This window comes from Typopeltis vanoorti, chromosome 9, assembly GCF_054136105.1.
Source record: "Typopeltis vanoorti isolate ZY-2024b chromosome 9, IOZ_Tvanoo_1.0, whole genome shotgun sequence".
Classification (NCBI taxonomy): domain Eukaryota; kingdom Metazoa; phylum Arthropoda; class Arachnida; order Uropygi; family Thelyphonidae; genus Typopeltis; species Typopeltis vanoorti.
The window spans coordinates 31761920-31786660 of record NC_143557.1 but is presented as its reverse complement, the minus strand read 5'-3'; the positions used below and the strand labels follow the sequence as shown (position 1 = coordinate 31786660).

General features: G+C 37.2%; 1 protein-coding gene across 2 annotated transcripts in view; it reads left to right on the top strand.

Annotated features, from left to right (window-relative positions):
* The first annotated feature begins 17654 nt into the window (after window positions 1-17654).
* Window positions 17655-24741, top strand: part of LOC150102954 (DNA polymerase subunit gamma-2-like) — a 130595-nt gene continuing 123508 nt past the window's right edge. For both annotated transcript variants that reach the window (XM_090398367.1, XM_090398366.1), the window contains exon 1: window positions 17655-17896. In XM_090398367.1, coding sequence (XP_090254493.1) covers window positions 17829-17896 — 68 coding nt within the window. In that variant the 5' untranslated portion in view covers window positions 17655-17828. The remainder of the gene's footprint in view (window positions 17897-24741) is intronic.

Here is a 24741-nt window from a genome sequence, read left to right as displayed (position 1 = left end):
ATGTATAGACCGTAACGCTTAATTGCATAACGCTTTTTTCAAAGTGAAATGTGTGATTATCAGGATCTTATAGGATCACCATCGAGAGTTTCTATTTGGCAAAAGATTCATATGTTGGTAGTATAAATTTCTTCACCATGCATGTACATAATGATCTGTTTATGCAATGATATATTAATAATTTAATGGTATAAATAATGTGCAGCTCAGTGGTGTGGCGTTTGCACACCATGGCGCTTGACCGCACGAAGGAAGACTTCGTTTCAAATCTAGTCGGCGACTAGAGGAAATTTTTCTAAGCCTTTTTTCGACAGGTTCCCGAGTTAGTCGATCTCTGGCACTGGCAAGCGGATTTTTTCTCCTGTAAACTCAAGAAAATCGACTGTAGAACCCACACTATTTCAGACATTAAATATATATTGTTCGTGTTAGGGACCACGAGATGGCGGCACTTGTTGAGCCGTCTCTTCAGTGCGTGCCACTTAATTAGTAATAGCCTTGGGCCAGCTATCCCTGATCGGGTACCAGTGAAGATTGAACTGCCCAGTCGGTCTCCAAAAAGTTAGATAGGGCTTAAACGGCCTCTCCTATTTCCTATACAGAAATAAAAGGCGTTAGCCGATTTTTTTTTTTTTTGGCATAAGTAAAGATAGTTTTCTTTACTTATGCCAAAATAAGTAAAGAAAACTTATTAGGTTGTTGTTTGAATATGCCCATGTGCATGGATGTATATGATTATTTGAGGTGGGAGAAGAATTTCATTGCCTAGTGCTAGATCATATCCTTATTTATTGGAGGACTCAAGTGGCTTGAATAAGTTCCATGTTGGGTTTCTAAAGCAATGTTTCTGGATTATTTAAATATAAATAAAATATAAAAAACCTCTAACGCCTTTAATTCCTCTATAGGAAGTAGGCGAGACCGTTTTAGCGCTATTAACATTTGGAGACTGAGAAGCAGTCCAGTCTCCATCGGCAGCCAATCGAAGATAACTGGCTCATGACTATCACAAATTATGTACAGCATCCTGTAAAGAGAGGCATCTGACAAGCGCAGCCATCTTGTGATCCCTAATACTATATTTATTGTCTGAAATAGTGTCGGTTCTACGATTTTCTTGGGTTCGGGATGAAAAACCAGTTTTTTGAAAATCCCGACTAACACAAGAACCAGTTAAAGAAAGGCTAAAAAAAAAAGTCTAGTCTATGAATAGAATCGAAATTAGAATGCTCTTTCTTCAGAAGGCCTAGCGCTCTGGACTAACATACCCCTTCAAATGAGATACACAAGCTCTATAAAAATACAAAAAAATAAAAATGATAAATACCATAGCCTACCCACTATACCGATGTGTTAGAGGTGTACAACATTTCTTGGGTGGGAGAAAAAGTCGTTAAATTAGAATCCAATTTTCCACAACGAACTTGCACAATATTGAAATTAAAAATGCCAACTTTACAAAGCAGTTGCTTCTTGCCTTTAGTCAACTCTATGTTGTATAACACCCAGAGAGACATTATTATAACATTCATTTTTACCATGGGACATTGATACTTTGTACTGTATTATGTTGAATGTCCAATGCTTGTGTGAAAAACAACATAAAAAAACTGCAATCTGAAATTGGTTAATGGTTAATATTAACTAATATTTTTAGATTATGTTTGTTTGTTCGAGAATTTTATTACACGATATGATATGCGATGGAATAGATGATGGAAATAGTATGCATAGGCAAATAGACTCAATGAGTGGAGGATAGGTAATTATTATGGGCGATTTCGACTATGGTAGCCAGGGGCGAATGCTGGTCTTGAAATTCACGCTTGCTCTTGTTATCATTCAGGGAGTGAGAGGTGTGATTGAAGTCTGATTAGCGGAATAATGAATTACTGACCATTTAAAACTATATATTTAGAAATTTATGTACATTTAATCATACAAATATAACATTTATTTTACAAATGATATTCTATCTTTTTCAATTTAGCTACTTGAATATAAATACTATCCTACGGTTCTTCTTTATGAACTGGTCAATAACATCGTCATAAAAAATTGGTTGGAACTTAATTTTCCCAAGCAACATGCACACTTGTAAAGTCTGACTGAAGCTCATTGGCTAGAGCTACATTGACTGCGAATGGCATGTGTTTAAGCAACACAGTGAGACGACGTGAAATGGCAATGTGTACGCATGAAATCACTGCTGCTGGAGGACTTGGAAGCTTCTATAACCGAGCAAGCCAATGTAGATTTGACTAGACGAGCAAGCATCGGCCTTCGGTACACAACGCAAAGCTCAATTATTGCCGCGTAAGCTTAAGACGTCTTCTGTCTACAAAAATAAAAACCAAAATGGAATGCTTATAAATGCATGCATTTATTAACAAATAAATATTACTTCTTTCTCAATTAATGAGCTTACACAGCAAGCATGGAGAATTCGCCTCTGATGGTAGCATTGATTAGAGGGAGGAGAGGACAAATGGGAGGAAGGAAATGAATTTTATGCAGTTACTAAGGGATAACTATCCGAGACACCATGTAATGGAATATACTAGGGGTTCGAGAGTGTTTGAACTAGTAATTGCATTTGAGAAATTGACTATTATGAATATGACCATATTGCTACCAACTGGTGAGAGTGATCATAAGGTCTTGATCTGGGAAGTGGCTAAATGTGTGTAATTTCCACTTAAGACAGTGGAAATTACCACTTTCTTATTTCAGTGGAAATTACAGATTTCCACTTAATCTCCTAAGCTTGTCATACTTACCAGTATGACAAGCTTAGGAGATTGCTTGGATCGGTGCCATGGCATATTAAACTGCAAGAGGTGGATGTGATAGTGCATGTGAAGTGGTAAAAGAACCTTTGAGGTAGGTAATGGCTGACTGCATACATAGTCTGGAGAATAAATCAAGTGGGAGTTAAATGGATGAATAACACTATTAAGCATGAGCTGCAAAAAAAAACAACAACAACTGTGGTTGAAATTTAAGGAGAAAGATGACCTGCAGGGCCACGAACAGTACAAAGCACAGGCCAGAAGGGTAACTAGTCTGGTAAGAAAGCAAAAACAGATAATGAAAGGAAATTAGCAATGCAAGCTAAAGTAAATCCGAAACAGTTCTTTCGATATGCTACAAGTAAAAGAAAAATGCATAGGCGAAATGATTTTAAGGAATGCCGATGGCAGGGAGTTAACTGAGTCAGCTGATATAGTAGAATTACTAAGCGAACACTTTGCAAGAGTATATCATCCAGGCTGTGATATTGCAGGAAGGAGAGAACGAATGGCTGATACAGGAATTGAAGGGAATGAAATCGAGGTGAATAGTATATTACAGAACCTTAATGTAAATACATCTGTGGGATTGCATGGTATACCAGCTCGAGTCTTACATGAAGCGGAAAAGGAATTGTCAGGTCCCTCGACCATATTGTTTAATTTGTTTAGCTCTGGGTGAGTCTCGAGGGGATCGAAAGAGGGGAAAATAGTTCCACTGCATAAAGCAGGTTCCAAGACTGCTGTTGCAAATTACCGACCGATCAGCATATCATTAATCGCTGTTAAGTTTTGAAGATATTAGTCAAGAACAAAATACAGGAATGGATAGATGAAAATGGCATACTGTATGGAGGACAGCATGGTTTTTTGAAGGGTAGATCATGCCTCGCTAACTTGCTCACGTTTTATAATACAGTGACGGCTGAACTGAATAAGGGTAATAGATTTACAGTGACACTGCTTGACTTTGCTGGGCTTTGACAGGATACCACATGGAATTCTAATCATTAAACTGTAGCGCACGGGGATGGATATAGCGTTAGTGAGATGGATAGGAGGGTGATGGAGAGATATCAGAGAGTAGTTTATTCAGGAGTGGAGTCAAAAAGAAGGCCTGTTAATAGTACTCTGCTGCAGGGTTCTGTTCTTGGACCACTACTGTTCAATTTATTCATTAATGTTATAGGAAAGGATCTGAGAGGAACTGTTCGTTTATTTGCTGATGATGCAAAGTTGGTAGAGCAATAGTGAATGCACATGCTGTCAAAATTTTGCAGGATGATTTGGATAGATTGGCAGTCTGGGCTAATGAGAATGGATGTCAATTTAATGTAGCAAGTCTAAGATTATGCATTTTGGTGTGAAAAATTTAGCAGCAGTATATCACATTTGGGGAACTGTACTCCAGGAGGTTTGACGAAGCCAGAGATTTGAGTAGGTTGGTGAAGCTTAAAGGGCACATAGAAAAAGTGGCTAAATCAGCTCACTTGGTTACTGAAGAATACTTTGACGAACAGAGATAAGCAAGTTATTGTTCCTGTTTATCATGCCATAATAAGACCCCATGTTGACTACTGTGCCCGATCTGGGCCCCTGAGTTTCTTCTTGATGGAGAGGATCCAGAGGCTGATAGCTGGTCTATGAGATGAACCTTAGAAGAACAGGTTGGTGAAGATCTGTGGGTTACAGAAATTGGTCAGTAGGCGGAAAAGGGGTGATATGATTGAGACATGCAAATTATTGAAGGGTTTTCACAAGATTAATTCAGAGGAAAATTTTCAGAACAGGTCTGGTGATGGGATAGGTGCTATCCATGGAAACTGAGCAAGGGTGTTAGAACTAGGTTTTTTTACTTGGAGAGTGGTGAATGAGTGGAATATGCTGTCAGATTTTATTGTGGGTGCCATGACTGTAAATAAGTTCAAAGCAAAGTATGATAGATACTGTGTGCATTCCGAATAGTTATTCTTGATATGATGTTTAGGGCTTCCCTCGATTAGTCTAAGGACTCTTTGGAGTTTCGCAAAATAACATCACTTAAACATCGTTTTACACGATACTCATGCTTACGAGAAAAATTGCGACCAAGGCTTCCTTATTCACTGAATTTAATACGAATGATTTCGAACGATGTGGTGGCATTAAAGTACTCATTGCCCAGAGCGAGTGGTTTGTAGTATGAGAGCGAGCGTGGAGAGAGGGTTAAAGAAATGCAAATAATGTTGAAAGCAGGAGTACAAAAAAAAATAAAATAAAATAAAAAATCAGCTAACGCATTTTATTCTCTTATAGGAAGTAGGCAAGACCGTTTTTAGCATTATCTAACTTTTGGAGATTGAGTGGACAATTCAATCTGCACTGCAGCCAATCAGAGATAGCTAGCCCGAGACTATCACTAATTTTAAGTGGCATCTAGTGAAGAGATGGCTAACAGTTGCCGCCAACTTGTCCCAAACACGATATTTTTTGTCTGAAATAGTGTGAATTTTACGGTGGATTTTCTTGAGTTTTACTGAACGAAAAATCCGAGTTTTCGGGAATCCGCTTGCCTGTGTCAAAGATCGACTAATTCGGGAACAGGTCGAAGAAAGGCTTACAAAAAGTTCTCCTAGTTGGCAAATGGAATCGAACCTAGGCCGTCCTTCAGCGGTCTAACGTGGAGTGCCAATGCCACTTCCATGAGATACACACACACACAACAGTGAAAGTGTTGTAGAATATACAGTAGAGGGATTAAACGCTAGTGGACAAAAATGAATGAGAAAAATGAAAGAAGTGGCTGAAGGTAATGTGGATAATAAGGTGACAGTAAGGTGAAATCGCGGACTTATGAGGGTTCCTTCACAACATAATTTGTGACCTTAAGCAGTTTGTTAGAGGATTGGTGTATGGCAAAGCAGGGGGAGAATGAAAGAAAAAGAAAACGGGAAATATATGAAAAAGCGAGACATATGGAGATTCGATGATGAAAGATGCATTTAACGAGAATATGACGAAAGCATGTTCACCAGTTGCGAAGTTCGAGAATATTACTGAAGCTATTAGTTTATAAAGAGAAGTGCAAGAATTGATTGTTTTGCAGGCATGGATGATTTGGAAAGTGAGAAATATGCAAAGAGAGAAGATATGAAAAAGTAGCTGAGAGAAGTGAAATAAGGTGAGAAAGTAAATATATAAGTATTGTAAGACTGAAGCGAGAAGGAGGGCTGTGATTGCTGATTAGTGAATGAGAATATTGTGCAGGAGGAATTGTTTATGATTATGCAAAGGCGAATTCATTTCCGCAGGCTTCTAATATGAATGGTTTGGTATTCACATTATGCAAGTGCAAATTTGATCACATGGGGATGTTTAAATGTACATAGACGAAAGCGAGAAGTATTATAAATAAATGAAAGCTGTTTCGGGGGTTGGTCAGCTTGACCTAACCCCAAATTTATTGGCATCACACAGACTTTGTTGAAAGTAAATGAAACGCTGCTGGTGATAGCGTACCAACTTCAACCAACAAAAATATAAGCTAAGGAGAATATTAGGTCTGGGAGATGCTTCATTTGTAGCTATCTGGTGTGAGATAGAGGACAGTATGAAAAAAATTTTTTTTTGTTTGCTATTGTAGGCCATGGTGTCTAAAGGAAGATGTAGACAGCATGCATTAGCAGGTTACCACAACGAGTGCAATGCTATGCATCTGTTATGGGGAATTTCACCTATGGTGATATGACAAAATTTCCACTTTCTTGCCTGTTCCTTGTACTGCTAATCACCATGTTGATCCACTGTTTCTTTTTATTCTCGCCACAACATTTTCTTTGTCTGTAACAATTGCTTAACAATGCTATTCATCCATATAACTCCTATTTATGATTTATCCATCTGATTCTGATACTGCTTTCTCGAATCCCATCCCCTTTGACCACCCCTGCATCATGAATATTTCTGCCGTCCAGGGACGCGCTAGTAGTGTCGGAGCCTGTGTGCAAAACCTTAGTTAGCGCCCCTATACCCCCCCCCATAAAAACGAACAAAAATAATTTGAAAAAAAATAAAGTAATTTATGTTATTTGGCAAGGAAATCATTTGCGAATTGTACATTATATAGTTTTATGTAAATTAACAGATAAACTTACAGTTTTATAAAAACGAAAATATTACATTTTTTTGGTATTTTATTTGGGAAGAAAATCACTTTGGCATTTGCACTTTGTATAGGTATAAATAAGAAACAGATAAACTTACAAGTATATAAAATAGGAACATATTAAACATTATTGAGTAAATAAATATTTAAACAGAAAGAACAATCACTTAGTGAACTGAACTTTTCTAGTTTTAATTAATGAAAATTCTCGAATAATATCATGTATATCAAGTTGATCCAAAATATCTGACTTTATTAATATATGGCAAGATTTGAAAGTCTGTCTTGTACCATTGTGGACCGCAAGTAGTTTTTAATAATTTTAAGTTTAGAAAAGGACCGTTCCGCAGATGCTACAGATACCGGTAATGACAAAAGAATTCGAAGAGCAATTGTAAAGGTTGGATAAACTGCGATTAAGTCTTTTGAATAAATATACTGAATTATCTGATATATATCGTTTTTAAAATTAGAAATAAATGGTTGACAGTGTAAAATTTCTTCGCATAAATCGTCTGCGTGAATGTCTGAATGATTCTCATGTGTTAATTTTTGTGGTAACATTTTACAAGATAATAAATATTCTTTATTTTGTGAAGTACTTAACAAATACAAAAACTGAAATGAATTCATATGTTCTTTTAATAAGGTAAATCTTTCCTGCAAAGATTCTAATGTTTGATCTATTATGCAGAGAAAAAAAAAATACTTTAAATGAAATTTCAGAATCTTCTATATTTTCATTTTCGTAATCAAATTGAGTTGTCTTTTTACTTCGACTTAGTCGTCTACTACTACAAAATACAGATTCTGCGTCAAATTTTGCTGCAGTTAATTGTAGCTTTCTACAATTTCTTTGAAAGTTTCATGAGACCTATAATCATTTAAAATTAATTTTAGCTCATTCAATGCATCTAAAGTAAGTCGGAGATTCATAGATGAAGACTGCAGTATTTTGTTGACAAAATTCACTTTATTTAAAATATCATACCAAATTATTGGCGCCTTTACTATTCTGGCGCCTGTGTGCGTCGCACACATTGCACATATGGCCCGCGCACTCATGCTGCCATCCATAGTCTTATTCCATTACACTGCTGAAAGCTGACTACTCAGCTTGTCATAATCACTTGCTTTGTAATTCCACATATATCCATTCTAACAGAAAAGTCTTCATGTCTAGTAATCCCCCAGGTCAAGACTTCATGATCGCTTTCCCTAAACGGAGGGAGCGTCATTACATTGGTTACTGTTAAGTGCAAATATATATAATCGCTGTGTAAGTGAAACATAAATATAAATAAATAAATTTTTTGAAAAAAATAACTGAAGATTGGATGTGCTGCAAAATACAGTATTATATACGAATATGCATGATGCAAGTATATTTTTTATGAATATACCCTTTATGCAGTTAAATGCATTGTGTATGAAACAGTGAGATCTTTAGAGTAATTTCTTAAATTTTCATTTTTTTTCAGCAGAGGGATGAAATCCTAGCTTTCAGACTCCAGCTTAAAAATGGACGAAACTTTTTTTTGTAATTTCAGTAAGGGACCAGAACCAAACAAAAGCAGGGTGGATTAGTGTTAAAGAAGCATTAGGCTAGCTTACAAAAGCGATATTTTGTCTTCAAAGAAATTATTATTATTATTATTACCACCCCAAGACCTCATGGAGTCAAAGACTCATCTGGGAGGTCCTTTTATCACACACACACACACACACAGCTCATCATACCGTGTTTTAAACGCATTCAAACTCTTTATCTTCTGCCCACACTGACAGCCGATTTAAATCGCCCTGCAAGCTTTCAGCATCACCTTCATTAACTATTACTCTAATAAATTTCATATAATCAGCAAACAATTGAATATTTCCTTTCAAGTTATTTCATATTTCATTTGTGTACTAATTAAACAGCAGTGGTCCCAGCACCAAACCTTGTGGCACGCCACAAGTCATCTGTTTATCCCTTGATTCTGTCTCTCTATGTACCACTTTTTTTTATATTTATCCAGCAGCCATCCTCTTATCCACTTAACCAGTGTCATATCCATTCCCATTTGTTCTTCTAATTTGCGTAACATAGTTCCATGTGATATTCTGTCAAATGCCTTTTTTTTTTTTTTTTTTTACTTAACATCTATTTGTTTTAACTATTCTGATTTTGAATAAATAAATAACTAAGCAAATTAATAAAATATTTTGAAGCATATTGAGGATATCAAAATGAAACATATTGAGGATACAATATGGTTGGTCGATGAATTTAGCGCTCATCTAAAATTGGTGATTTTTGTCTGTTTTATTATGTTTTTCCGCTTAGAAAATGGTATTTTATAGTATATAGTAACAAGAGTGTAGATTATAGTGTTCTTAGTGTTTTATAGCATATTTTTATTAACATATTTCAATAATAAGTATGTCTAAAATGGCGCCAAAAACGCACAAGAAACGTAATGCTCAGAAGAGCACCGCAGGCGAGAACGAGAAGGCTAGCCCCGCTAACGAGGTTATTGGAGTTGCGGAGGAGGTTAACAGTGGCTGCCCGTACATAAGCACTGCAACACTGCATCCCCCCCTCCCAAGGAAAAAATGAAAAAATTAAATTTTGCTTGTGTTCATAAATAATAACAATGCTTACAACATTGTATAAATGCAGTACAACATGTTAAAGGTTACAGCTGATGTTTTGACATTGATTGAACAGTTAATAATTGGAATTGTTCGATTAACGCTTTAGATTACGAAACAAATGCACTGCGATCTAACTCCAATATTCTGTTGCTCTTATCATTGCACGTAACGTCATTTCCAACTGTAACTGCTCAAACGGCAGTGTATTTTAGTATGCTTACGCGCCTTATTTCTGTGAGATATGAAACATTTATTATTGGTGCATGTACCTGGTGAACTATTTTTTGTAAATCTTATTCTATTTTGTTAAAATAACATATAATTATTTATTTATTATAGATACAGGGCTGAATTATGACGAGTATCACTGTTGAAAATATGAAAAGAATAATATTTTTTCAATTATCGTTACACAAAACAAATGCACTGTGATCTAATGCTGATATTCGTTTGCACTTGTCATTGCTATTGATACGAAACTTTTATTACTGATGTTTGTTCATGGTGAGGATGAAATATTTTTAATAATGCAATTTTTAATATGTGAATTTATTTATTAATAAATTCGTTACTGATTAGGGAAAAAATTTTTTTTTTGTATATGCAGCACCCCCACTTAAAATTTTCACCAGCTGCCACTGGAGGTTAATGAAAATGAATTGACTTCCAATATAGCACATTTAAAATTTAAAGCAGATCATCAGAGAGACGACGCGGAAATTACAAAAGGTAGAGAAGCATTTAAATCAACACTGGAAGAAAAAGAAAATTAAGCAGCAAAATAAGAAACAACAAAGCACGGAAAAAGATAAGTTAGGAAGTAACGGAAATCAGGTAAGTGACGTTGTTTGTAAAAAGAAAGATGTTATTTGTTATGTTGGTATGGTGACTCTATAATAAAACATGCTCTTAATGCTCTTCGTGGGTAGAGGCTTAAGTGCCGTGAAGACATCATGTTGGAGGCTTAATGGATTTTTTACAACACTCAGAAAGGATTAAAAAAGAATTTAATGCTTCCTATATTTTGTCCTTGTCACTAGGACATCGACGGGGATTACAAAAATAACTAATGTAACATGTACACAAATATCAAACAATACTCAACCCAACCACGTGGGTGACACTAAAGTCCTATCTAGGTGGAGCGCCCTCTAAGGGCGGTTGTAAGTGGCCTGGAATGTAAGGTGGGACGTCTGGTGATGAGTGTTTCTCAAATCTTCGGAAGCTTAATGCAACCGTATTTATTAAGGTTTGGTTGAATTTTGAGAGCTGTTGCTGCTTCTAAGAAAAGTCTCTCTTTCTTGAATTTGCTGTGATGGAGCATGGTGGTTTTCTTCCATGATACCCTGTGGGTGGTGTCCAAGACATGGTCTGCCAAGTCTGAATGACCATAGTTGTGTTTACAGATGTAAGACTTGTGTTCCTCTAGGCGGATGGATGCTGATCTGCCTGTCTGTCCAAAGTATGCCAGCTTACAGGAACAGGGTACTTTGTAAACTCCAGGCACAGAGAGAGGAGGGAGCTGATCTTTAGTATCCTTTCTGAGTGTTGTAAAAAATCCATTAAGCCTCCAACATGATGCTCTTAATGAACGAGTTATAACTTCGAGTTTGCCTGGAGCGAAAATTAAGAATGCAAAGGAAGCAATTCAAAAACAGAAATGTAAACGAGATTGTAATTGTAGTAGGTACTAACGACTTAACTAGCGATAAGTTCAGTATCAGAGAGGACATGAAAGGATTGTTGCTAGAGTGAAGCGGGAGAAAGTGAAAACCGTCAGTCTTTAATGTATTAATCATCATTAATAAATTAATCGTCAGTACCTCGATATGACAAAAATGAATTAAGAAGGGCTATGATGGCAAACGATTCGATGCGTAGGCTCTGTGGAATGAATGGATGCGAGTTTTTGGATGTGTGAAGTGAGTTTGAGGGAAGATTGGATTTGTATAAGAGGGACGGCCAACACCTAAATGCGATTGGTATCAGGACTCTAGAGAAACTAATAACTGGTATGACACCTAACACAGAGAGTCGGGGAAACTAAATTATAAATGGAGGAATGGCGAGAATGTGTGTGTAAGAGCGGCAATATTATATAACTGTGAGGGGAATGGGCTTTGTCATGAAAATGTTGATGAGGAGAGAACGATTTCAGCTTTGTGCTCGTCCGGTTTGGACCCATCAAACGTGTGTAAAAATGTCTACATATGTAACGCACTAGAATAGAATGGAGATCTGCAAGTTGTCCAAGTGTGTCAGGCAGATTGCAGACAAGACCATACAAAAGAACAAACAGGTAGGTTATTGTGTCTATACTCGAATGCTAGGGGTGTATCAGAAACAAAGGGATAGAGTTTGTTGCCTTAGTCAATATGTCGGGACTTCAGATTGTAGGCAATAGTGAGACCTATCTATCAGAATCAAGTATACTAACTGGCATCGAGTGTAAAGGGTACCTATCTTTAGGAAGGATAGAGAGGAGGGTCACACTGCTAATAATATTGGATGACCTGAATCCAGTTAGAGTCGAGACCTATGATTGTAGTACTACTGCTAACAGTATATCATGGCAGTGAGTTTGAAGCCATCTGACGTGAGGTGGAATCTAACAAGATCAAATACATAGTGGGTTGTTGTGATAGACCTGGTCGATCGGTTAGTAGTGATGAAGAAATTCATCATCAAATAGGAAAGATGAGCGCGAAAAGAGAAATCATAATGGGAGACTTTATATTATCCAAATATTGATCTGGTAGCAGTAGAATCTCATGACAAGAAGGAAAATGCATTTATAGAGGTGTTGCGAGACAACTTTCTCAAGCAGTTTGTGACAGAAGTAGGTAGGTAACGATTCTGCCTCCAGTTGGTGACAGTGATCATGCGGTACTCACTTAGGAAGTGACCAAGTTTATGAATGTACCATTCAGAAAAGGTTACATGCTGAACTACAAAGCATGTAATTCCACTGAACAAAGACTGAGTTCAGTGGAATGGGATCAGTTGCTGGTTGGGAAGAATATCGCCAGTGCATGGGAAACATTTGAACAATACTTAAACGATGAGATATCAAAATGTGTCCCGAGAGTTTGAAGAATAAATAGGGTAGGAGTCAAATGGGTGTGTAATGTTATTAAGCAAGAGATTCATAAGAAAAGAATGAAGTACGTTATGAAACTTATAATCAGCATGCTAGAATAGTCACAACTGTTGTACGGAAAGCAAAGGTATGAAAAGGAACTGGCTCTGCATGCTAAAGACAACTACTACAAGGAAAAGAAAGAATGAATATGAAAGAATAATTCTTCTAAATGCAGATGGCTTGAGGGTGACAGATGTAGAAGAGGTTATTCAACTAATGATTGTCCATTTTGTTAAAAACTATCAGCCCAGTGCATGCAACATTCAGCTCAGTGCTACCTCTTCACTGGATGAAGAAACTCACGTGTATGAGGAGAAGGAAGTATTAGAGCTGTTGCACAAACTGAATAAGAACCCAGCAATAGGTACTGATGAGATATCAGCACGTGTGCTAAAAGACTGTGCATCTGAACTGGCTATTCCTTTTACCAAGCTGTTTAATATGAGTCTCAGAACAGGGAAAATTCCTCAGGAATGGAAAGAATGTATGGTAATTGCACTGCAAAAAGGGGGTGTGTGTGCAAAGACCGATGTATTGAACCTTTGACCAATTAGCACTAACGAGTGGTGGTGACGATTTTGGAGTGACTGGTCAGGGCTTGCATTCAGAAATGAGGTGACAGTGTATCTCTACTTTGTAATGAGCAACATGGGTTTACTAAGGGAAGGTCATGTTTTCGCAACTTGCTCACATTCTATAACATTTTACCATTGAACTAGACAAGGGGAATTGACCACTATGGTACTTTGGATTTTGCTAAGGCTTTTGACAGAATACAGCATGGTAGACTGTTGCATAAATTGGAAAATATGGGTTTGGATTATAGATTATTAGCTTCGATAAGAGGATGGTTGACAGACAGATATCAAAAAGTGGTATACGTGGGATGTGAGTCTGCAAGATTTAAGGTAATCAGTGGTGTACCACAAAGTCAGTGCTTGGTCCACTGTTATTCACTCTGTACATTAATGATATTGGGGAAGATTTGACGAGCAATATACAGCTATTTTCTAATGATGCAAGGATAGGTAAGGCAAGGCAATCAGGAATGCTATTGATGTGCAGTATTTGCAGAATGATTTAAATAGGCTGGAAATGTGGGAATGGGAAAACGGATGTCAGCGAATGTCAAGTCATTCACTTCGACGTGATTAGATATCCAATGTCGTTTTCTATTGGTGGGATTATGCTATAAGAAACTAAAGCTAGGGATCTTGGAGTGTTAGTACATAGAAAGTTGAGGTTCAGGAGCCATGTGACAAAGATTGCAAATACAACTTAAAAGATAATTGCAATGCTGAAACAAACATTCACATGCAAAAATAAGTATGTTATTTTGTTTCTTTACAAGGACTTGATCAAACATCAATTGGACTATTGTGCGCAGGTCTAGTTTCCGTTGTGATTTTGATATATTGGTAAGAGTGCAAAGGAGAGTGTTAAAAATGATATCAGGATTGTGCATACTGATTATGAAGAAAGGTTGAGAATTTGTAGATTGCAAACACTAGAAAACAGAAGAAAGAGGCGTGATAGGATTCAGACTTAAAACCTTCTGAATAGATCATACAGGATTTCAGTTTATGCACGGTGACTAAAGGACAAGAGGATGTCCTTGGAAGCTGAGAATGAATGCCTCTAAGAAGAGGTGAGGGCTAGATTTTTCTCTTATAGGGTGGTGCGTGATTGGAATGGTTTGCCATTGGATGTTGTGAGTGCAAGGAGCGTGAATGAATTCAAGAATAAGTATGATCGCTGATGCTTATAGTATGTAGCTTCCCTCGATGAGTCTCCGATTCCCTGGAGGTCTCTCTTAATATAATAATAATAAATATTAAGAGGGGGGGGGAGTAGATATGCAGACTTTAGGGAGGTAGTTGAGTGTATGAATGAGTATAATATGCCCGAGCGAGTCCGAAGGACAACAAATCAGAATGGGATAGTCAGTATAAGGCATCAAAGTAGGGATGGGACTAATGGGCTTCTGCAATTCATGTACACTAATGCCAGGAGTATTAGGAACAAGAAGGAAGAGTTTTTGGTCTTGGTTGGCGCTTCCAGGCCACAGGTTGTTGGTATTAGTGAAACACACCTGACAGAAGATGATGAAGCTAGTGGGATTGAATGCGACGGGCATAGCATGTTCAGGAGTGACAGGGTGAATAAAAAGGGGGGAGGAGTGTTATTGATGATAGCTGATGAGTTGCAGCCAAGGAATATAGAAGTTGAACTGCAGGATAGAGAAAAGAGCACATTTGAAGCTGTTTGGTGTGAGATAGAATCTAGCAGAACAAAATATACAATTGGGTGCTGCTATAGACCAGGTGATGGAATAAATGGTGGGGATAGTATGCATAGGCAAATAGAAGAAATGAGTGGAAGGAGGGTAATTATTATGGGTGATTTCAATTATGGTAACATTGACTGGAAAGAGGAGAGGGCACATGGGAGGAAGGAATTAGATTTTATGCGGTTATTAAGGGACAACTATCTGCGGCAGCATGTGGTGGAAAATACCAGGGGGCAGAGAGTGCTTGACTTAGTAATTGCAACTGAGAATGTGGCTGTAACGAACATGACCATGTTGCCACCAATTGGTGAGAGTGACCATAAGGTCATGACTTGGGAGGTGGCTAAAGGAGTGGAATTTACAATTAAGACAGGGTACATTTGGAATTACCGGGCTGGTAAGTATGACAAGCTTAGGTGTGTGTTTGGCTCAATGCCATGGCATGTAAAACTGCAAGGGCTGGATGTTGATAGTGCATGGGAGGTGGTTAAGAAGTGTTTGCAGGAGGCAATGGTTGACTGTATACCAAGAGTCCGGATAATAAATCAAGTAGGAGTTAAATGGATGAATAACACTATTAAGCTTGAGCTTCAAAAAAAGAAACAATTGTGGAGGGGATTTAAGGAGAAAGGTGACCAGCAGGCGCAGGAACAGTATAAAGCTCAGGCCAGGATGGTAACAAGGGTGGTAAGAAAAGCAAAAGCGGATTACGAAAGAAAATTGGCCATGCAGGCTAAAAAGAATCCAAACAGTTTTTTCAATATGTTGCATGTAAAAGGGAAAATGTTCATGGCAGAATGATCTTAAAAAATGCTGAGAGTGGGGAGGTAACCGAATGATCGATATAGTGGAATTACTGAGCGAGCACTTTGCCAGAGTATATCATCCAGGTGGTGATATTGCAGGAATGGAAGAACCAACAGCTTATACTGGAATTGTGATGAATGAAGTAGAGGTAACTAGTCTATTACAGAACCTCAATGTCAATACATCTGTGGGATTAGATGGAATACCAGCTCGTGTCGTACGTGAAGCGGCTAAAGAATTGTCAGTGCCCTTGACCAGTTTGTTTAATTTGAGCCTCGGGTCTGGGGTTAGTCCCAAAGGGGTGGAAAGACGGGAAAATAGTTCCGCTGCATAAAGGTGGTTCCAAGGCTGCTATTGAAAATTACCGGCCAATCAGCATAATCGGAATCATTATCAAGGACTTGGAGAAAATAGTCAAGAGGAAAATACAAGATTGGATAGAAGAAAATGGGATACTGTATCGGGGACAGCATGGTTTTGTGAAGGGTTGGTCATGCCTCAGTAACTTGCTCATGTATTATAACACAGTGACGGCTGAACTGGATAAGGGTAATGGGTTTACAGTGATTCTGCTGGACCTTGCTAAGGCCTTTGACAGGATACCACATGGAATTCTAATCAGTAAACTGCAGCATATGGGGATGGATATGGGGTTGGTGAGATGGATAGGAGGGTGGTTGACGGAGAGATATCAGAGAGTGGTTTATTCAGGAGTAGAGTCCACAAGACGGCCTGTGACTAGTGGTGTGCCACAAGGATCTATTCTTGGACCACTGCTGTTTAATTTGTTCATTAATGATATAGGAAAGGATCTGAGAGGAACAGTTCATTTGTTTGCGGATGATGCAAAGTTGGGTAGGGCAATAGTGAATGCAGATGTCGTCAAAATTTTGCAAGATGATTTGGATAGATTGGAGGTCTGGGCTAAGGTGAATGGATGTCAATTTAATGTGGCAAAATGCAAGGTTATGCATTTTGGGGTGAAAAGATTAGAGCAGTTTACTACATTGGTGGAACTGTACTCCATGAAATTGATGAGGCACGAGATTTAGCAGTGTTGGTGGATAAGGAGTTGAAGTTTAGGGGGTACATTGCAAAAGTAGCCAAATCAGCTCATCAAATCACTTGGTTTCCGAAGAATACGTTGACAAGCAGGTTATTGTTCTTCTGTATCGAGCCTTGATAAGACCCCATCTCGACTACTGTGCCAAGATTTGGTCACCTAGATTTCTTCTTGATGGGGAGGAGGTTGAGAGGATCCAGAGGCGAGTGACCAAGATGATAGCAGGTCTGTGGAATGAACCTTATGAGAACAGGTTGAGGATTTGTGGGTTGCAAAAATTTGTTGATAGGCGGAGGAGGGGAGATATGATGGGACATTAAAATTACTGAAGGGTTTTATAAAATTAATTCAGAAGATATTTTTGAGAACAGGGCTGGTTGTGGGAGTACTAGGGGGACATCCATGGAAGATGGGAAAAAGTGTGGTTAATAAAGGTGTTAGAGCTGGGTTCTTTACTTTTAAAGTGGTGAATGAGTGGAATGGGCTGCCAGAGTCTGTGGTGGATGCTGTGACAGTGAATGAGTTTAAGGCGAGGTATGATAGATACTGTATGAATGTCGAATAGTTGTGATGAATATAATTTTGGGCCTCCCTCGATGAGTCTAATGACTCCCTGGAGTTTCCCGTAATAATAATGATAATAATAATAATAATAATAATAATAATAATAATAATAATAATGATATTTTGAATAAAATTTGTAATTCATTGCAGTTCTATCGCCACCAGAGGGCACATTTAAATCACTAAAAATGTTAACATGTGGAAGAAGTTGGTGCTGATTATTTCATATTATGTATAACCTGTAATTTTTATGGGACTATGGCTCTTGTTCAGATGCAAGTTCATTGTGAATGAAGAACTCCACTTTGAATATACATGTAGATTATATGAAAGCTTAGTGACAATCATTTAGCTGTGGTATTCGTCGAGTCAGCTATTACTCTTGCATGTACGTTGTCAACAAAACAGCGCTACTTGCGATGTGTGAGGAGCTGATGCTATCGAATGCAGCACGGTAAGTCCAAACGAACAAATGAAACGGTAGAAGAAAAAAAACAAATAATGCAGACGTTCGCATGTTCTTGAATGTTAACATTAAAGCTTCTTTCTGATATCTTTATTCTTAATAGTCGACGATTAATGCCAACCGTTCACTCCTCAAATTTTTCCTAGAACCTTAGTGCCTGTAGTTTTTGCTCAGTAAAATTCGCTTAAACATTAGCCTATATGCTAGTAGTTTAGTACTTTGTTTAATTTCTCCCGCCCCATATAAATTACTTAACTGAAAAATCAGAATAAATTTTGGATAGCAGAATAAGCAAAACGGGTGTATGTTTTGTTTATTCTGTTATCTAATTCCTTGTTTAATTTGACATCTTTACAAAAAAAAGTTACTATAATCATGACAAGGGGCCATGCTTGGAAGCTACAAAAGGAAACTCCAAGAAAGAGGGTGAGGAGTGGTTTCTTTGCATGGATGGTGATTGAACCATGGAATGCATTACTTGATGGAGTGGCGAGAACGGTTAATGCTTTTAAGGAGTGGTATGATAGACTTTGTGTTTCCTAAGAAGGACCGCCCTTGATGAGTCTCGATAGATTTGTGTTTCTTAGAAAGGACCTTCCACAATGTCTTTTGACTCCATGGAGGCCTGAATAATAATAATAATTATGTGATATCTCCATGGAGTCTAAGGATCCATCCCATGAGGACATTATATATTATTACCACACCATCTATACACTACACTGGCCCATGTACTTCTAATGCCTACATAATTGACCAGCCACACACACATGCTGCATCTACTGGCTATTAATAGGTTTTTTTCTTTTCGTTTTTAATCGTATATGTTCTCAGGTTTGATATGTCTACATTCATGATGAAAAACTATTTTTGAAAGAAACCTTGCTACCTCTGTATGAGATTGGTTAACTCATATTCAGTTAAAAAAAAGTATATAATGATTCTTGTTATCATTAGGAGAATTGAACTTTGACCATTTGAATGGTACAGTGCTCCTCCAGCTATGGTATTGTACCTGAATAGTTATGTTTTATTTGTTCTATAGGTTGCCACTGAGAGTGTAGCTGATATTTTTGTAGTTTGTCTTTATTAGTGTGTTTCATGGCAAATTTGTTGTTTGGTTGTTCTGGATATACAAATGAAACATCTAAGGCTATGAATCCAGTGTGTTATGTCATGGAAATTGCATGTGATCGTATGTCTAGTTTGCTCATTTTGCCAGAATGAAAAACCATAACACCTCAGTATGAGACCTGCTAAATCACCTTCAGTTGAAAAGTATTTATAGCCAAATTTGTTACAGAAGTTATTCAGTTTAATTAAGAAGACCATCATCTGTATAAAGTACAGAACTTTCTTTCAAGGATGAAAAATTTTACTTAATTTCTAATTAGTTAATTATAAATTAAGCATTGTCTATGTAACTGCAAAATATAATTGTAACATTCAAGAACTTTTCTTTTGGCCCTTTCATATGCCAATTCATATGCCTTTATCAAATCTACAAAACTGAAATACAAAGTCTTGTAATATTCACATGATTTCTTGACTATTAGTCTTAAAGTAAAAAATCTGATTCTGACAAACCCTATTTAATCTGAAGCATATTGTTTTCCCTTAAGCTTCTTCTCCACCATATTCCTAGCCTCTTTTCAATTATATGTGCATAAATCTTATCTAGAACATGCTGAAGAAACCCCATTTGGCATTGTGAGCCATTTTTTAAGTTATTTACTATAAGAACTGGATGCCACCCATCTGGAATTATGACCAGGCCTTCTGAATTATGCAATGTAGTTACTATAGAACCTTACTTCCATATTTGAGTATTAATGGTTGAATAACATCTGCTTTGTTTTTCATTTCCAGTTTTTCTGATGGCTTTTTCTACCTCGAATATTGCTTAGCACCCCTGCTTGTAAGGTCAATAAGGATTAAAGGGGGAAAAATAAAATAAAGGCAAAGATAAAAGAATAAGTAAGAAATTACAAAAGAGCACTACTATAAAGAATAAAGATAGAAATTAGAATAAAGCATTAAAGGGAAAATATTAAAGATAAATAAGATATTACAATGGAGCAGCAGTATTAATACACTAAGTAGTTAATACCCCCTTATTCCAAAAGTAGTAAATACCCCCCCACCACCATTTACATCGTGGTGCCTAGCTGCTGGTAAAATGGGCAAAAGAAAATGGATGTCAGTTCAATGTGGAAAAGTGTAAAGTCATGCATTTTGGGATTAAAAGATTACCAGTTGTGTACTACATCGATGGAAAGGTACTCCAAGAGATTGATGAGGCTAGGGACTTAGGGGTATTGGTAGATAGGGAGATGAAGTTCAGAGGACACATTGCTAAGGTGTCCAAGATTGCACATAGGATTACTTGGTTGTTGAGGAACACACTGACATCCAGAGATAAAGAGGTTATTATTCCCCTTTATAAAGCATTGATACTTCCACATTTGGATTACTGTGCTCAGGTCTGGTCACCTGGATTCCTTGGAGATGAGGAGGCTGTGGAGAGGGTTCAGAGAAGAGTGACCAAGTTGGTGAGTGATATAAAAAATGCTCCCTACATTGAAAGATTGAGAGCTTGTGGATTGCAGAGATTGGTTGATAGGCGAAGAAGAGGGGATATGATAGAAACATTCAAATTACTAAAAGGTTTTTATAGGATTGATGCAGGGGAAATGTTTCAGCTGTGTGATAGTGATGGAAGAACAAGAGGTCATCTCTGGAAATTAAAGAAGAGTGTGGTTAACAAAGGTGTCAGAACAAGGTTTTTTTTGCCTGGAGAGTGGTGAATGAGTGGAATTCATTGCCTGACTTAGTTGTGAGCTCTTCGTCTGTAAATGAATTCAAGAAGAGATATGACAGATATTGTTTTGCTAGTTTGGGTCTCCCGCGATGAGTCTACTGACTCCATGGAGATACCCGTAATAATAATAATTTATTAACCCTTCAAAGTAATCGCCCATGACATTCAGAATATCTTTTATCTTAAGTCTTTATACTTAAGATAAAATATACTTTATACTTTTAGCAGATTTAAAAATACTTTGCCACCTTCATGATAGTTATTCTTTACATTTTTGCCAAAGCCTTCCAATGACTTGTTTAGCTGCTTTCACAATATCTTAACCTTATTAAATTTTTCTCTGTCTTGTTTTAGGATGCCTGCCGACTGACTTGTTAGGAAATTAATCCCCCCCCCCCAGGACTGTTTCTTGAACTACTTGAGTCCACCACTAAATTTAATTTTTTTTTTTTTAATTTGCAGGTAGCTTCACCATATACCTCCCTCTTTAAATTTGATTTTGTTTTCAGTTTTTATGTAAATATAATGTAAGTTAAGTCCCACCCATAAAAGGCTGTAAACCTATGGCACATTGTTGTCAGGCTAAGAATATATATCACCATCATCAAATTCCTGATATATATATATATATACCATCAGGGGAATACACAGAATCTTATGATAATGCTACATGAAAAGTTACATCATTAAAAACTTCCTATCAACAATTTTCCTCCAGATTAGCCTGTTATCTGTCAACATTCCAATATTATCAGATCTTTTATTTCTGCCTTCTAAGGCACTTTTTAAGGTATCAATCCACCTGCATCTTGGTCTTCCTCTGGGTATTTTTCCTGCCATCCTGGCAAAGAGCACTTGTTTAGGTAATCTTTTCTTTTCCATTCTGTATAAGTGGCCCTACCACCTGAGATTGTCTCTGCTGAAACATTCCTGAATGCCACCAGTGTGAAGTTCTTTCCTAATATCCTTGTTTTTAATACTGCTATTGATGCCATCTATTCAGTTCCCTAAACTTTCTCTGGACTCTTATATCTATGGTCTCTAGTCTTTGATCAAGAGTTTTATTTCTAATCCAGCTCTCTGATCCATAAGTTCAAATTGGTTTGAACATTGTCTTGTATACAGCTAGTTTAGCTTTTTGACTAATCTCTCTCTCTCTTATTCCATATAAATTTATCTAGTTGACTTCTTACCATACCAGCTTTGATAATTCTGCTGTTTATTTCCAAATTTAATTTGCCATCTTCACTAAAAAGTGTGCCTAAATGGCCTGAATGGAACACCTATAGAACCCTTGTTCTATAGGTTCCAAAGTAATTACTCCATAGATCCAGGTTATCTTTATCCTCAGTTTTCACATCCCCATAATAATCTCTAATTCCTTTTTTTTTTAATTCTCTTTTCTCCATTTCTGAGCTTTTCTAATTGCCTCCAGAATATTTTACCACCTTCCTGATATTTATTTTTTGTGTTCTTATTAAAGTCTTCCTATGACTTTTGTTGAGCAAATTTTACACAGTGCTTTGCTTTCTTACATTTTTCACTATATTCCCAAAGAGCACAAGATGACTTACTTTCAAGCATCTTTATGATATGCCTCCTTCTTTTCCTTGACTGTTTCTTTAACTTCCTAAGTCCACCATGGAGTTTTGATTTTTTCTATCCTTGCAGATTACCTCACCACATTCCTCTCTGGCTGAATAAAAGTTTATTTAGGGTTTGCCTCTGACTCTCCAAGGTTTGGTTCTTGTTTTCGAACTTTTTCAGTTTTTCTTGAATGTTTCTGTGTATTTCTACTTGAGTCTACTTTGATTTGTTTCATAACTTTCTTACACACCCTTCTTTTCAATATTATTATTATGTAACACCTCCAAGGAATCCCAAGACACGTTGAGGGAGGGCACCTACTCTAAAACTCTCTATCTCCACCACTCAGTCCACCAACTATAGCGAACCGCATCATCTACACCAGGCATGTCAAACTTGTTTACCTCCAAGGGCCAAATTAAGAATTATACATCAAGTCATGGGCTGGAACAAAAAAAAAAAAATCTCGAAATAAAGAGGAAACAGATTTTTTAATATTAACATTAGAGTATACAAAATACAACCATGTTACAAAAATACATATAAAATATAAAGTTTACATATTTAAATAAAATTATACATATAATTTTTTTGAAGAAACTTGACAACGTTTTTCATTAACAAAATCTTAAAAATTTGGTTGAATTTGTTGAGCTGTAGTTATTTTCAATATTGCTTGCACATGCTGCTCTGTTAATTTTTCCACAGTTTCATTATTCTTTAAAGTTGAAAATAGTTGTTCGCATAAATATGTGCTATCGAACATAGATAAAATATGCCTGATCGACTGATAAATGATTATAGAACTGTGGAATTCAACATCTATATATTTTTGTTTCAGTATGGAATCGCACTCAATTTCGATTAATTCCAACTGTAAATTGTCATCAACAATTTCAACATCAGTCGATAGAGGAGAAGTAAATAGGTGAAACTGATTTTCATATTTCTTAAAATCTAAAAATCTTCTTTCGAATTCATTTTCTAATAAGTTAATTTGATTGGCATATTCTGACAATTTCAGTTTCGGTGATTTTTGTAATAATGATTGACGACATTCAAAATGGGATAAATTTTCTTTTTGAATTTGTTTTTGCCAAAGTAATTTGTCAGGTTGGTGCACGAAATGTACAGAAATGTGAAGACAAGTGTTCGGACCTGTTTGGGACAGACAGAAAGTTTTCAAGTAACAGTTGGCTTGCATCAAGGGTCAGCATTAAGTCCGTTTCTGTTTAATATTGTGATGGAGGTGGTAACAGAGGAGGTGAGAGAAGATGCACCTTGGACAATGCTGTATGCAGATGACATCTTGCTGTGTGTAGATTCAAGAGAAGAAGCGGAAACTAAACTGGAAAGATGGAGAAAAGTACTGGAAGAGAGAGGTATGAGACTGAGCAGAAGTAAGACAGAGTATATGTGTTGCGCAGTGGGCGGTGGCCAGGAGACAGACCTGGAGCTGGAAGGAAATGTCATCAGGAAGGTGAGAGACTTTAGATACTTAGGTTCGACAGTGGAAGAAGATGGAGGAGGTGAGAAGGAAGTGGGATGCAGGATACAAGCAAGTTGGAGGAACTGGAGGGAGATGGCTGGAGTGTTATGTGATAAGAGGGTGCCGATCAATCTGAAAGGCAAAATTTATAGGACAGTAGTGAGGCCAGCTATGACATATGCTATAGAAACTGTGGCCCTGAGGAAAAATAACATTAGCAGGATGGAAGTAGCAGAGATGAGAATGCTTAGGTGGATGTGCGGTGTGACCAGAAAGGATCATCTGAGAAATGACTATGTCAGGGGAACAGTGAAAGTTACGAACTTAGGAGCGAAAATACAGGAGGCAAGGTTGAGATGGTTTGGTCATGTGATGAGGAGAGAGGACGAATATGTGGGAAGAAGGGTCATGCAGATGGATGTGCAAGGAAGGCGGAAGCGTGGGCGGCCAAAGAAGAGATGGAGGGAGCTGGTAGAAGAGGACTTGAAGATGAAGAACTTGGATGTGGTGACAGCCCAAGACAGGAAGGTGTGGAGGAGACTCATAATAAACAGTGACCCCACTTAAGTGGGAGAAGCTGCAGAAGAAGAAGAGAAAAGAAGAATAATTTCTGTTTGAAAATGTTAATATTCTAGGTGACCTGCAAAGCAGTGCAAGTCTAGGCAACTCATAAAGGTGGAATAAGCTCTGATCACTGTCTCCTTGAGGAGATGTATGATGCTATGCATTAAAGGCAAGGGGCACTTTGAGGGCTGGTTTCGACCTTTATTGAGGTCTCTTCAGTGGGAGCCAGGCTTAGAAATAGCAAGGTTAAGTAATACAGAGCTTATAAGTATTTTACCAAAACAAGTTACCATAAGGTGTTTTGACCTTATTAAATTAAAATTTCAGGATGAAGATAGATGTAGAAAGTTTTTTACCTTGGATATAATATAT